The sequence below is a fragment of the Mauremys mutica genome, chromosome 1 (genome assembly GCF_020497125.1).
Source record: "Mauremys mutica isolate MM-2020 ecotype Southern chromosome 1, ASM2049712v1, whole genome shotgun sequence".
NCBI lineage: Eukaryota > Metazoa > Chordata > Testudines > Geoemydidae > Mauremys > Mauremys mutica.
In genome coordinates this window covers 350,754,368-350,769,402 of record NC_059072.1, presented here as the reverse complement: position 1 = coordinate 350,769,402, position 15,035 = coordinate 350,754,368, and the positions used below count along the sequence as shown (strand labels likewise).

Sequence of the window (15,035 nt, the reverse complement as noted above, 5' to 3'; positions counted from 1 at the left end):
ATCCTGTTTCTTAACTATAGAGTGGGTGAAAGGTAATTTAATCATTTTACTCAAGTGACAAACTATCTTCAGATCCAAAGGTTTGGTGTATATTTTGATGAGTGGCTCTTTCAAAATTTGGTTCATTGTCTTTAGTACTGATACCCTGCAGGCGTGCAATGTTTCTAGCTGTCTTTCCATATGTTGTATGTACAAATATATTCCCTACAGGTACAGATACTTCTGTGCAAAGACGTATGTAAAATATATATACTGACCCAGTCAAAATTCTGCAGCTTCACAACAGACTTGCGCGTTACATCAGACAAAGCCAGGCTAGTTTCTGGGAAACGATGCTATCTCCATTGATAACTTTTTCCTCTGTTGACCTCAAAGCATATAATTGTGTGCATGTTCCCTTTAAACAAAAAAAAATCAATAACTGAAAATCATATTTGTAACTATAATTTAGGTATCGTTTCTTGGCAACTTGTTAGCCCAATTTTTGGTGCTGCTAGGGAATGCACATAATTGAATTAGTTACTGTATTTAATTCAAGTAATCCTTTCAGTATATTTATTGATCAATTGTCTACTTTTTTTTATAGAAAAAAAAGAGTGAGTGTTTACAGTTGAAGATTTTGGTGCTTCGGCATGAGCTGGAGAGGCAGAAGAAGGCACTGGGTCGAGAGGTGGCCTTGCTGCATAAGGAACAAAATATGTTACTTGACAAAGGTGAGTGTTGAATGAAAGGAATTTTCTAGTGCCAGTATTCACAGCTCCCTATCCAAAAGGCCAAGTACCCTGCTTAGAGAGCATGAAAACTGCTACAAAAGTGGATTGAGCATTGGCCTGCTAAACCTAGAGTTGTGAGTTCAATCCTTGTGGGGGGGCCATTTAGGGATCTGGGGCAGAAATCTATCTAGGGATTGGTCCTGCTGGACTAGATGACCTCCTGAGGTCCCTTCCAACTCTGATATTCTATGTTCTATGATCTTATATAAGTAGCTGGATTCCCACTTTAAAGTTTGTAGCCATATGTGAGATCTTCAGTCCAAAAGGCTTACATTTAGCCTGTGCAATCTCTGTATTAAAAGAATTTTCAAGTCACAGCATATCAGAATGATATTAGAAGATGCAAGTGAAATGACATCAAAAATACTTGTCTGGCCTAACAACTAAAATCACATAAGAGTGATCCATGTGGAGATCACACCAAGAAAGTCATAGAACTGGAAGGGACCTTGAGAGGTCATCTAGTCCTGTCCCCTGCACTCATGGCAGGACTAATTATCTAGACCATTCCTGACAGGTGTTTGGAGAGTTTTAAGAGCAGGTTAGACAATGATGGAGACTCCACAACCTCCCTAGGCAATTTCTTCCAGTGCTTAACCACCCTGACAGTTAGGAAGTTTTTCCTAATGTCCAACCTAAACCTCCCTTGCTGCAATTTAAGCCCATTGCTTGTCCTATCCTCAGAGGTTAAGAAAAACATTTTTTCTTCCTCCTCCTTATAACAGCCTTTACGTACTTGAAAACTGTTATCATGTCCCCTCTGTCGTTTTTTTCCCCCCCAGACTAAACAAACCCAATTTTTTCAGTTTTCCCTCATAGATCATGTTTTCTAGACCTTTAATCATTTTTGTTGCTCTTCTCTGGACTCTCTCTCCAATTTGTCCAAAACCTTCCTGAAATGTGGCACCCAGAACTGGACACACTATTCCAGTTGAGACCTGAGTAGAGGGGAAGAATTACTTCTCGTGTCTTGCTTTCAACACCCCTGCTAATACATCCCAGAAAGAGATGCACTGCCTTTTTTTTTTTTTGCAACAGCGTTACGCTGTTGACTTGTATTTAGCTTGTTATCCACTATGACCCCCAGATCCTTTTCTGCAGTACTCCTTCCTAGGCAGTCATTTCCCATTTTGTATGTGTGCAACTGATTGTTTCTTCCTTAATGGAGTACTTTACATTTGTCCTCCTTGAATTTCGTCCTATTTACTTCAGCCCATTTCTTCAGTTTGTCCAGATCATTTTGAATTTTAATCCTGTCCTCCAAAGCACTTGCAACCCCTCCCATCTTGGGATCGTCTGCAGACTTTATAAGTGTACTCTGTATGCCATTATCTAAATCATTGATGAAGATATTGAACAGAACAACATGACTGTGAACCACTGATAAATACTTTCTGCGAATGGTTTTCCAACCAGTTTTCCATCCACTTTATAATAGCTCCATCTAGATTGCACTTCCCTAGTTTATTTATGAGAAGCTTATGCGAGACAGTATCAAAAGCTTTAGTAAAGTCAAGATATACCACGTCTACCGCTTCCCCCCGATCCACGAGGCTTGTTACCCTGTCTAAGGAAGCTATCGGGTTGGTTTGACATGATTTGTTTTTGACAAATCCACGCTGACTGTTACTTATCACCTTATTATCTTCTAGATGTTTGCAAATTGATTGCTTAATTATTTGTCCCATTTTCTTTCCGGGTACAGAAGTTAAGATGACTGGTCTGTAATTCCCTGGGTTGTCCTTATTTCCCTTTTTATAGATGGGCACCATATTTGCCCTTTTCCAGTCTTCTGGAATCTCTCCCGTCTTCCATGACTTCTCAGAGATAATCACTAATGGCTCAGATATCTCCTTAGTCAGCTCCTTGAGTATTCTAGGGTTCATTTCATCAGGCCCTTGTGACTTGAAGACATCTAATTTGTCCAATTTATTTTTAACTTTGTTCTTTCACTATTGTAGCCTCTTCTGATCCTACCTCATTTTCACTGGCATTCACTATGTTAGACATCCAATCGCCACCAACCTCCTTAGTGAAAACTGAAACAAAAGTCATTAATCACCTCTGCCATTTCCACATTTTCTGTTCTTATTTTTCCCCCACATTGAGTAAGGGGCCTACCCTGTCCGTAGCTCCATGCTTAAGTCAAGCAGTTAACAGTATCCAAAATGTACTAAAGCAACATCACAACACAGTAAGTGATGGTGTAATAACAACACACTTCAAATTCAATTCCTCAAGGAAGAGGGTTTATTACTAACATTGCAATAATGCCTAGGTGTCACAGTATAGAGCCAGACCCCATTGTACTAGGCACGGTACAAAAACAGTCTCTACCCCAGGAAGCTTATTATCTAAGTAAATGCTTTAACACTCAGTCTGTTGGTATAGAATAAAGCATATCGTTAATGTAGTATATTAACACTAAGTGCTGATCTCTTTTCTAGAGATCTTCTACAGACTGAGCTCCACAAATATAAATAGTTTGATCTGAGCATGGGACTTTACAGTAGATTGAAAAATAGGACATTCAAGGAATAGTGATATTGTAAAAGTAGAGGGTGTGTAGTGGTAACTCTTACCCTTAACTCTAGCAGTAGAAATAGTTGAGCTACTTTGTCTGCGTACCTCTGTAACTATGGAGAGGGGTGGGCAGGTGTCAAAGGAGAGCTAGGCTTTGCTGTGGGCTGTATTTGGTTGGTGTACAGTGTATGCAGACTGAATTCCCCCTTTACTAAGAGGGAGGTGTGGTTTCTACAGCTATTCACTCTATTCCCTCATATGGCTGCATACTGTGGAGAACATGACTAATGGTAACTGAAGAAGTTTGTGTACCCAAGCTTGTATCTAATTTTCAGAAGTGTTCCAGTATTGAAGCTTGTGTCAATTCACTGGATATACAGTGCTGTTAAATGGTTTTTCTAATCATTTCTGTTCTCTAGGAAAGGCATTTGAGACTGAATACCAGAGGCTTCAAATGCATAAAGAATCCCTGCATGAGTTGAGAAAAGAATGCACTGCTAAGAGGTAAAGGGACCAATGATTCCATTCATCTTTTTAATCTGTAATTGGAAAGAGGGTATTATGATTAAGGCATTTGGACTAGAATCATGAAATCGTCTCCCTCAGTTCTTGTGTGACCTTGTGCAAGTAACTGAATCTCTGCCTCTGTTTTCTCATCTGTAAAATAGGTAACTATGCTCCCTTCTCCTATCTTGTTTAGCTTGTAAACACCCTGGGACAAGGATTGTATGTAGAGAGCGCATAAGATGAAGGGGCCTTTAGGTGCAGTTGTAATATAAAAATTGCTTTATAACACTTAAAATTGAAAAGGGTGGAAGCAGTACAGGCCAGCATTGCTTTCTATAATTATCTTCCCAACTGCAAAGTTATCTGGGGCTTTCTTTTTTGCCCAGGTGGGGGGTGTGATTCCTGGGAATGGTGGAGGTTGATAGTGCAAAGAGTTTGAGGTCACTAATGATCGTGGTTTTTCTCTCCCTAAAGAGAATTGTTCTTGAAGACCAATGCACAGTTGACCATTCGATGCAGGCAGTTGTTATCAGAGCTTTCCTATATTTACGCTATTGATTTGGTAAGTTTCTAACACCTTAAGAAACCTGCTGAGCTAGAATGAACTTTTTGTTTGCCAGATATGCTCTCTAGCTGCTTTCTGAGTAAAATGCTTCTCTCTGCCACACTGGTCAGCTCCATGCCATGTAAATTTCTCTCGTTTCTTTTCTGATATTTCTGTCTTTGAATCGGACAGTGAGCTTGTCTGGCAGGGACTTCATCTACTCTGGTGTTCCTGCCCCTCTCTTTCAGTCACTGGGGTTCCGATTTGGTAATGTTTGCCACAGAACTTCTCCCTATTCTCCGCACACATCCCAGCCTGCCCCTGCTTTCCCTCTTTTCCCTTGTCTTGCTGCAGCAATTGCTTTGGGAATTAATTGTTGCCACCACTGTAGTCAGGCAAATGAGTCCAAAGAAGGCCTGGTGCATGCTTGGACTGTCGCTGTGTCATCATTCGCACTGAATTATTTGTCTAACTTAGGTTGTAAATGACAAGGAAAGGACCCTATTGTGCTGCACTGTAACAGGATACTGCCGCCACCCCATGGTAACTTAAACTTGGACCTCTTGTGGTGGCATATGAAACGGCAAGTAAAACTGATAGTGAGAGCACAACAAAGTAGCTGATCATCTTACCAGACTTCACTAACTTAGCTAGACTTTTAACATATTAGGCAAAAAAATGCTCATCAGAAGATTGCGGTCCAAGGTTCTTTGCTCAACATAAGTTTAAGATGATTTTGTAAGTTCAGTTGAATGAAAGTGAATCCATTCCTATTTGAGAGTTAGTCTTCTGAAAATATTTTAAATTTAATATAGGGTGAGACACATTACTCTGAATTTTCTTAATTTTGAATTTTTTCATCTATATTAACTGATGCTTCACAAAGTCTCTGTAGTCTCATTTTAACATGCCTCTAAGTTTTGCTGGAATTTGAAACTTTTGTCTTATTTTTAAATGTACTATGTCCCATTCTCATTTTCTGCTGTTCAAATCCATAGAACGATCAAAAGGATTACTTCGTCTGCGGAGTCAAGCTGCCTAATTCTGAAGACTTTCAAGGTAGCTGGATGTTTTTCATTTAGTACCTAGAATTGTAACATTACTTTAACATCTCATAGGGCAGACTTACCATTTTTAGGAGCTACAGTTCACTTTTGGAGACTGAAAAAATTTAGACAAACAGATAGTTCTGATCTAATCATTGTTCACCTCTGAGTAGAACTAGCTGGGACTTTGATTCAACATTCGTTACTGAAAAAGCTGATTTGTCACAACCAAACTGTTTTTGTGGGAAAAGGTTAATTTTTAGTGAATTTCTTGACTCAGAACAAATGTTGGAAAACCTTCAGAATTGTCAGAACATACCATTTCATCATTTTTAAACAAAGTTTTGTTTTTTGGTTCAAAACAACTTTATTTTTAAAAATAAAAAACAAAGGTTGACTTCTAAATGTTTCAAAATCTCAAAATGAAACCTCAGTCTAATTAAAATATAATTTCAATTGTTTTGCCAAAATTTGAGGTTTCATACTGGATAGACAACTTTCCACTGAAATTCTATTCATGATGAAGACTGATTGGTGATGACATTTTGAAGATTATCTTTTTATCACAGTTGCCAATTTTCATGCGTTAAATTAGCACCCCGACTTTCACAATAAACCAAAAATCAGGCTAATCCCACTTCAAAACAAGGCCAAAACAAGCCAATCCTTAAGAACCCCAATACTCTGTGACAAGATCCACCCCCCCAGCATGCAGTCTGGGACTGTGGTCGGCCTGCTGTGCACCCCGACTTTCTCTCTGCCTTGCCCCGCTTTCCCCTTGTCCCTCCTTGCCCCTGCTTGCTGGGAGCCGATCAACAAAAAAAGAAGCAACAAGCCAAAAACTAGCCAACAAGCAACTCACAAGCCAATTAAGACAAAAACAAGTCCAATTTCTGCATTTTTTTTCCCATGGGTTTGTCGTGTCTGCTTTTTATGCTTTTACACCCCAATAATCTCCTATAAAACTAACTCCACCTCTGATTTCTGCTGGAGACACAAATAGTGCACGACAGTCCTTCTGGGACTTCCCGCAGACACACACGTTGTCATCGCAACCCCAATCTTGCAGAAAACTCGGGACGTTACTGGGTAAAGACCAATCCCTTGATGCTATGAGCTGCTTCTCTCCAAGCCTCTACATTCTGAAAGAATATTTTAAACAGAACAATATCTAGTTATGGTATTTAATAGGTGCCAGGAAATGCTTCAGACCGTGGGTGATTAAAACCTAGCCCCCTGAGAGGCACAAAATGGAGCAAATCATACTTTTAATCAGGCAAAAATAACTAACCTAGGTTACTCACAAGATGCAATAAACAGATAAACCTAGAAGGAAATGTTATTTTTGGCATATAGGAGGTGCTGAAATACTACTGTGATGGGGACATATACAAGAAATTGGATTCTGAGCTAAAATTACATGACACCATATGTCCTGGTTAATCCTTATATACTCTCTAACCTCTGTGCATACCCACACAGATATTTTAGCTCAAGATTTTAATATGTTTACCTGTTTAAAAAAAAAAATCATACTAGCTACCTGTGTCTATTCATATAAACAATATTACACCAAATAGGCTGCATCAAATGCATACGTTCCTATCTTGTTATGGCAATGCTATTTCAGTCCCGTTTATGTCAGTATTTATAATGTAGCATAAGTGCATCTGCAGATGTTCTGTATGGCATGTGTTTTGTCTTTGTATGCCTGCCTCTTAACAGCTGCACAAGTTTGTTTACAGGTATCTATACAAGTATTTGAAAATTAGAATGACTAAATTAATAATTACATTTAGGAACTCTTGCCTCTCAGCCTTTTGATCAGTCTGGTGGGGTGTTACCTCAGGAAAATAAAAACATGAATTCAAGTACAGTAACTCCTCATTTAACATTGTAGTTATGTTCCTGAAAAATGCGACTTTAAGCGAAACGATGGTAAGTGAATCCAATATCCCCATAAGAATTAATGTAAATGAGGGGATTAGGTTCCAGGGAATTTTTTCACCAGATAAGATCTAGATTTTATTTTATTTATTTTTATATATATATATATACACACATACACATACACATACACACACACACACGTGTGTGCGCGCATGTGTGTATATACACACACGCACACAGTATAAGTTTTAAACAAACAATTGAATACTGGTACACAGTGATGATGATTGTGAAGTTTGGTTGAGGTGGAGGAGTCAGAGGGTGGGATATTTTCTAGGGAATGCCTTACTGCTAAATGAACTAGCAATTGGCTGAGCTCTCAAGGGTTAACTCTCTGTCTCCAAGGCAGCAGGAATGGAGGGAGGGGAGAGAGCACCGCAGACAGAGACACACACACACACTGTGTGAGAGAGATGCGCATTTCCCTTTTAAGTACACTGCCTTGTTAATTAGATCAGCTTGCTGAGAAGGAAGCTACTGCTGCCAGCAAGCTCCCTCTGTCCTGAGCCATGTCATGTGTCCCCCCTGCGCTATGGAAGATGGGGACAAGCAGGGGGAAGGGGGACACCTTGACATTAGTCCCCCCTCTTCCTTTCCCTCCCCCCTGCACAGCAAGCAGGAGTCTTGGGGAGCAGCTCCAAGGGAGAGAGCGGGAGCAGCACATGGCAGTGGGGGAGGGACAGCTGCAATTGCTAGTCTGCTGGGCAGCTGCTGCACAGGGAACTTAGGGGAGTAGGGAGCTGATGGGGGTGGGGGGAGAGATGGTCGGGGCTGCCGGTCCACCCTGGTTCCAAGCCCCCACTAGCTAGCTGCAATGGGCTGCTCTTCCTGCAAGCAGTGGACAAAGCAGGCGGCTGCCAAACAACATTAGAAGGGAGCATTACGCAACTTTAAATGAGCATGTTCCCTAATTGATCGGCAACGAAACAATGTTAACTGGGACGACTTTAAGTGAGGAGTTACTGTAATAAACATAAGCATGGCCATAGTGGGTCAGACCCAGTGGTCCACCTAGCCCAGTATTCTGTCTTCTGACAGCAGCCAGTGCCGGATGCTTCAGAGGGAATGAGCAGAATAGGGCAATTATTGATTGATCATCCCCTCTTGTCCAGTTCCAGCATCTGGCAGTCCAAGGTTTAGAGACACCCATGGCATGTTTTTGCATCCCTGTCCATCCTGGCTAATAGCCATTGATGGACGTATGCTCCACGAACTCATCTAATTCTTTTTATAACCTAGTTATATTTTTGGCCTTCACAACATCCTCTGGCAATGAGTTACACAGGTTGACTGTATGTTGTGTGGAAAAACTACTTCTCCCTCAAGTAGTCTCTGTGGGTGCATACGTGTTAGTCAGTATTGTGCCCCATGCCGTCCTGTTACAACACTGCATGGGCAAACCACCCTCAGTTCCTTCTCTACCACAAAGTTCCTTAGCAGAGAATGAGGCTGCCTAACGTGTGCACAGGCTGAACGGACACTGCTATGAGAAATGTCCGATCAAAGGCGCAAGGGGCGGTAGGAAACCTAGAGTGGAGCACCCCTGGGGGGACACATCTCAAACCACAGTTACTGCAGAGCGAGTAACTATTTCTTCCTTTTTGTTTGTATATCTGCTGCAATGATCAATGCCCCACCACCATACACCTTTCAAGATCCATGGACCCTACACATGCCTATCAAAACATGTGGTATATTTCATCCAGTGCACTAAATGCCGCAATAACTATGTGGGTGAAACCAGACAATCACTCCGTTCTCAAATGAACTGTCACAGGAAAATGGTTTAAAAACAAAAACTCCCTATCACTTGTGGGTGAACACTTCCACAAAGCGATCACTCTACATCTGACTCATCAGTCCTCATCCTCAAAGGAAATCTGCACAATGCTTTCAAAAGACTAGTCTGGGAGCTTAAATTCATAACTCTGCTAGACACTAAATCATGGACTGAACAGAGATTCTGGATTTATGGCTTATTACAACAATCTGTAACCTGCTAACCCCCCCCCACCCCGCCTTGCAGTCCTGTGACTGCAGAGGTATTAATGGGCCACTCTACTTTGAATGAACTCTTAGAATATGGTCCTTAACTACTTATGCTAAACAATCTGTTCTACCTGGCATTTAGCTGTGACCTTCAGAATACCTTTCCCAGACCTGAAAGAGAGCTTTGTGTGGCTCGGAAGCTTGTCATTCTCACCAACAGTAGTTGGTCCAATAAAGAGATTACTTCAACCTCCTTATCTCTCTAATATCCTGGGACTGACTTGGCTACAGCTATGCTACAAACATCTTATAATTCTGTTCTTTACTATAGTTTCAACCAGTTGACCTGGTATTGAAGTTAGGCTGACTACTCTGTAATTGCCAGGATCACCTCTAGAATCTTTTTTTTTATTTATTTAAATTGGCATCCTGTCATGTGGTACAGAGGCTGATTTAAGTAATAGGTTACATACCACAGGTGGCAGGTCTGCAATTTCATAACTGAGTTCCTTCAGATCTCTTGGATGAATACCATCTGATCCTGGAGACTTATTACTGTTTAATTTATCAATTTTATTCCAAAACCACCTCTATTGATACCTCAGTGCAGGACAATTCTTCAGATTTGCCTCCTAAAAAGAATGGCTCAGGTGTGGGAATCTCCCTCACATCTTCTGCAGTGAAGGGTGCAAAGGATTCATTTAACTTCTCCGCAGTGGCCTTGTCTTCCTTGAATGCTTCTTTTAGCACCTTGATTGTCCAGTGGCCCTACTGGTTGTTTGGCAGGCTTCCTGCTTCTGATGTACTTAAATATTTTTTGCGTCTTTTGGTAGGTGCTCTTCAAATTCTTAATTTGCCCTGCTTAATTATACTTTTACACCTGCCTGAATTTATGCTCCTTTCTATTTTCCTCAGTAGTCTTTGACTTCCAATTTTTAAAGGATGATATTTTGCCTCTAATGACCTCTTTTACTCTCTTTAGCCATGGTGGCAATTTTTGATCCTCTTAGTATTTATTTATTTATGTGGGGTATGCATTTAATTTGAGCTTCTATTATAGTGCTCCTGCCTTCTTTGGTACTTTTCCCCCCTCACAAGGACTCATTAATATGTTTGAGTTAAAATGTCAGAAAAACGCAAGTGAAATGAGAGAGTGAAGAAATACTAATCACACTGATATCTCTCTAATTCTACTAAATATGGGCCATAGTCCTTTTATCTACAATCCTGAACAATCCTGTGTCTTGTTTATAAAAGTTTAAAAGTGCTGTTGTGTCAATTTAGATTGTTATAACTAAGGCTAAGATTATGTCACAGAGGTTGCGGAAGTCACTTCCAGTGACCTCCATGACATTGGGGGCCCCGCAGTTGACTAGCCGCTGCTGGCAGCAGGGGAATCTCCCGCAGCAGCCCAGCCTCCGTGGGTGGCATGGGTCGCCCCATAGCTCCCAGCTGCTGCCACCGGTGGCAGAGGGACTTCATAGCTCCCCTGCCACTACAGGCAGTGGGGGACTCCCCCTGCAGCTCTCAGCCATGCAGGGCGGCAGGGAGACTCCTCCCAGACACTGGACAATGGGGGTCCTTGCAGCTCCCAGGTGCTGTGGGGTGGGGGGGGAGGGCTAGGGTGCTGGACCCGCCTCCTCCCTATTTTGTAAGGGATGTTTTTAGTAAAAGTCAGGGACCGATCACCAGGAAGCTGTGACAAAAAGTCATAACTTATTGGTGCTATCCAGAGAGACTGAGTCCTTTTCAAGTTTGTCACAAGGAATTAGTCTGCCTGCCCAGTGGCTTACTACAGACTGAGTGGGGAAAAAATGAAATATTGATAAGTTTTTTTTAACTTGGAAAATGTTGTTTATCTGATTCCTTGCATGTTAGCATAGAATGTTAGTGGACAATTAGGTTAAAAATAAAATCAGGTCTCATTATAGTAGAACTCTAAGGTCATGGACTTCTATCTTTGCTGCAGAGTTGCATCCCTTTGTACAGAATAATTTCTTGGAATGGGTGTTATTTTTAAACCTGTGTCATGAATTGCCTTATTGAGAGCAAGGTATGATTTCATAGATGTCACAGAGGACTTAAATTAGTGTGTTTCCTTCCTTGTTCAGGTCCTCATATATTTCAGTTAGTGTCACTAGAATTTCTGTTTGTCATTGGAAGGGATTTGGGCTGGCTATAACTTCTTTCCAGCTATTCATAGATTCATGTGTATTTTTTTAATAAGCTAGAAAATAGGGTGAAGGTACAGCATGAAAAGTTAAAAATGACTTTAAAAGGTTAACTTTTTTTGTAGAAAAGGGGTTAGAGGGTGGGGTGGAAGAGCCATAAATCTTCTCTGGAGGTAAATTAACTTTTAAATACACAATTTCAGATCCCCAGTCATTTGCTGAATAAATGTGAAACTTTAACCTTCTAAAACAATGGTTAAAAATCAGTTCCTCCAGTTACTGGCCAAGACTAGAGTTCAGGCCCTGGGATTCAATTTCCCTGTCCAACAGTTGGTGGTCTCACTAATGCCTAAAGCAATGTAAGAATGCAGCTTCTTTCTCTGCTGTAGGTGTTAGTGAGGTCATCAGCTGCAGCCAGAGAATTGCAGACCTCTGAAGACTTGAACTCTGGCCTAGGGAGCCTTTTTAAAAAAAAATAAACAAAAACAACCCCAACACCTTTCAGTTACCATTTGAAGCCAAAAACTCCTTTCCCTTGCAGTTTGACAGTATAGGAGTAGGTCTTAAACTGGAGGCTCAAACTATCACCTATCTGATGTCACCTTTCAACACAAGATGCAAGTAATGGACTAGGGATAACAAACAGATTAAAATCAGGAGAGGTTTTTACCATTAGCATCAGAATATAGTGCCTCAACCACTATTTTAAAAAAATGTTTAACACTATATTGGAAATGCAGTATCTTTCTATTATTGAATGCTTAAATGTGCTATTATCGCATCATAAACATGTCAGAACCATGCATTGTAATGTGTGATAGAATAAGCTTAATAATACCACTAAGATTTCTGTAAGATGCTTGCAGTCTTGTTTTATCTTTTTCATTGTATGCAGCTGTTAAATCATGTATATTATTTTCATCATGTGTTAGTCTTTACTGTTTGTGTAATATGGACACCCTTCTCATGCTAAATTTTCATTAATATGCTTAAAATATTTACCATATCAGTAGAATTCATTTAGATAAATAAGTTGCTTTTTCATTAACAGCAAAAGATGATGGAAGCATTGCTGTTGCCCTGGGCTACACTGCACACTTGGTCTCAATGATTTCCTTCTTTCTACAAGTGCCACTCAGGTATCCCATAATTCACAAAGGTTCCAGATCTGCAATCAAAGATAATATCAACGACAAACTGACAGAGAAAGAGCGAGAGTAAGTATGTCATCTTCATATGTACTTTCTGAGAGAAATGTGGCATCTTGACTGGGCAAGAAGGTTGATGGAGTTGCAGTAGTTGATATTGAAGTAGGTTGTTTTTAGTACCCAAGTCAAGGATGCAGTTTCCATTGTGGTGTCTGAATCCCATGTGAATAGGATTAGGTTGAAATTTGTAGCAGACTAGTTAAACTAGATTGAAGTTACATAAACTAGTCTATTCTAGTTGTATTCATTTAGGGGTGCAAAGAGGCACTTCCTTTACTTTTTTTTATTATTATTAAATTTCAGTTTTGTGTGGTGAAACTTCATTGTTACACATGTAGACCAGACAGACTACAGTGAATTTTAAGTTTTAGAATATTTTTGCATTTCTTAGTCTGATCCATATTCAGTGCTCTGTAACCAGCAATGGATTCAATACAACAAATGTCTGTTGTTTTATTATTATTAATGTCTGTTTAGTTACTATTCTGTGCCATCAGAATCTTAATTCCTGCAATTCTTTGACAGTCTTTGTCAAGGTTGCTGAGGTAATATAACTCTTAGTGAAATAGGTAACTACAGTATTATCATTAGAAAACCGAAGCACTAACGACAGAAAATGGCCAGTTAAAGAATTCATTTACGTGAATTCTCTGACCCAGGATACTTTCAAGTAATGACACTGATGTGAAAATTCACCTTGCACAAACAGCAACATTATCTTTGACTCTCAAAATGTATATATGAAACTTTCTCAACGTACACATCACAAATACAAGTCTACCTTGAACTACGTATAATATATTGCATTAGTATATATTGTGGGTCAACATTGTGGCTATAGACATGTAAGGTGAATTTTCACATAATTACTTTATATTTGAGCATATAAACTTTAAGGGTAATAAAATCATCTGCTCTTTTTCTCTGTACTGTGAGCTTCAAAGTAAAACTCACAGAACTACTGACTCTAGTGTTCATTCTGTAGTCAGCACATACAGAACAATGGAGTTGTAGCACCTAGGCAAGACTGAAGAAGAGGGTAAGGGGAATGCTTCTGTGCTTGCACTTAGGAAACATTGTCTAGACAAACTGTTTGCATTGGCCCGGGGGAGGGGAGAAGGGGATGAGGTGTGTATCCAAACTGACATTAAACTCATTGGAGTTGTAATATTTTTTAACAAGCCATAGTTTAGTGTGTGGATTACACGTTAAGCAAAATTCATATGTAAATATTAGTATTGGAGAGCTCCAGACTCCAACCAAGATGGATTGGCCCTACTGTGCTAAGGCACTGTGTATCTGATTTCTCAAAATTGCCTAAGTGATTTAGGATCACACATCCCATTGAAATTCAGTGACTACACATAGTAAAGACAGACTACAAAGGAGGAGGGATAGCTCAGTGGTTTGAGCACTGGCCTGCTAAACCCAGGGTTGTGAGTTCAATCCTTGAGGGGGCCGCTTAGGGATCTGGGGCAAAAATTGGTCCTGCTAGTGAAGGCAGGGGGCTGGACTCAATGACCTTTCAAGGTCCCTTCCAGTTCTAGGAGATTGGTATATCTCCAATTATTACCTATTATTACCTTAGACCCTGCTTCAAAGATCTTACTATTTAAACAAAGGATGGGAGAAGAATAATTATCCCCATTTTACAGTTAAAGGAAGTGAAACAGGTGTAGTAACTTGTCCAAGGTCATCCAGGAAGTCTAACAAAGCCTGATGTGAATTCAGATCTCCTGAGCCCTACTCCTAGTTTTTTAACCACACAATCGTTCTTTATCCAGATTTTAATTAAGGTTGAGACACAGATACTGGAGCTGGCTTTCAACAGATTTCTCATGCAAGTGGGGAGAACTGTGTTTAAAGTCTAAACCAATTTCCTTCCATCCTTCAAATATCTACCAATAGGACTTAAAGTTCTTCAGGTCATGGTGTTTTGAGTTTGAGCCAGTTATACTCAATCAGATTATTTATCTAAATGATATTTTTTCCCCTAGCCCTCATGAATTCAACACTTACGTTCCACAATATGTTTCCAAAGAGGGAGAGTTAGCTTGCAGTACTCCAAAAACACCCTCTGGTATTACCCCTTCTCCCAACATATTCAGTAAGCTCTATTCTTCCTCATTTGGCTCTGTCCGAGGTCCTAAGAGTCAGCCTCCAGTATTAGAGGGGCAAATTAAGAATAGATGAGACCTCTGTCCTGCCATCTTTCTGGGCACTGCAGTCTTGGTAGCTGGTGGCACTGTAGTTAATTTTAGTATCTTAACTTGCAGTTGCTTTCCCTCTGCCCTAGCTGCTTCCTTTTCATACACATCTAGTTG

At 40.2% G+C, this 15,035-nt stretch overlaps 1 protein-coding gene across 1 annotated transcript in view; it reads left to right on the top strand.

Moving 5' to 3' along the window:
- UVRAG (UV radiation resistance associated) overlaps nucleotides 1–15,035 on the top strand; it is a 162,906-nt gene that overhangs the window by 76,125 nt on the left and 71,746 nt on the right. The window contains exons 8-12 of the mRNA XM_045021498.1: nucleotides 587–713; nucleotides 3,716–3,800; nucleotides 4,278–4,365; nucleotides 5,346–5,406; nucleotides 12,555–12,720. Coding sequence (XP_044877433.1) covers nucleotides 587–713; nucleotides 3,716–3,800; nucleotides 4,278–4,365; nucleotides 5,346–5,406; nucleotides 12,555–12,720 — 527 coding nt within the window. The remainder of the gene's footprint in view (nucleotides 1–586; nucleotides 714–3,715; nucleotides 3,801–4,277; nucleotides 4,366–5,345; nucleotides 5,407–12,554; nucleotides 12,721–15,035) is intronic.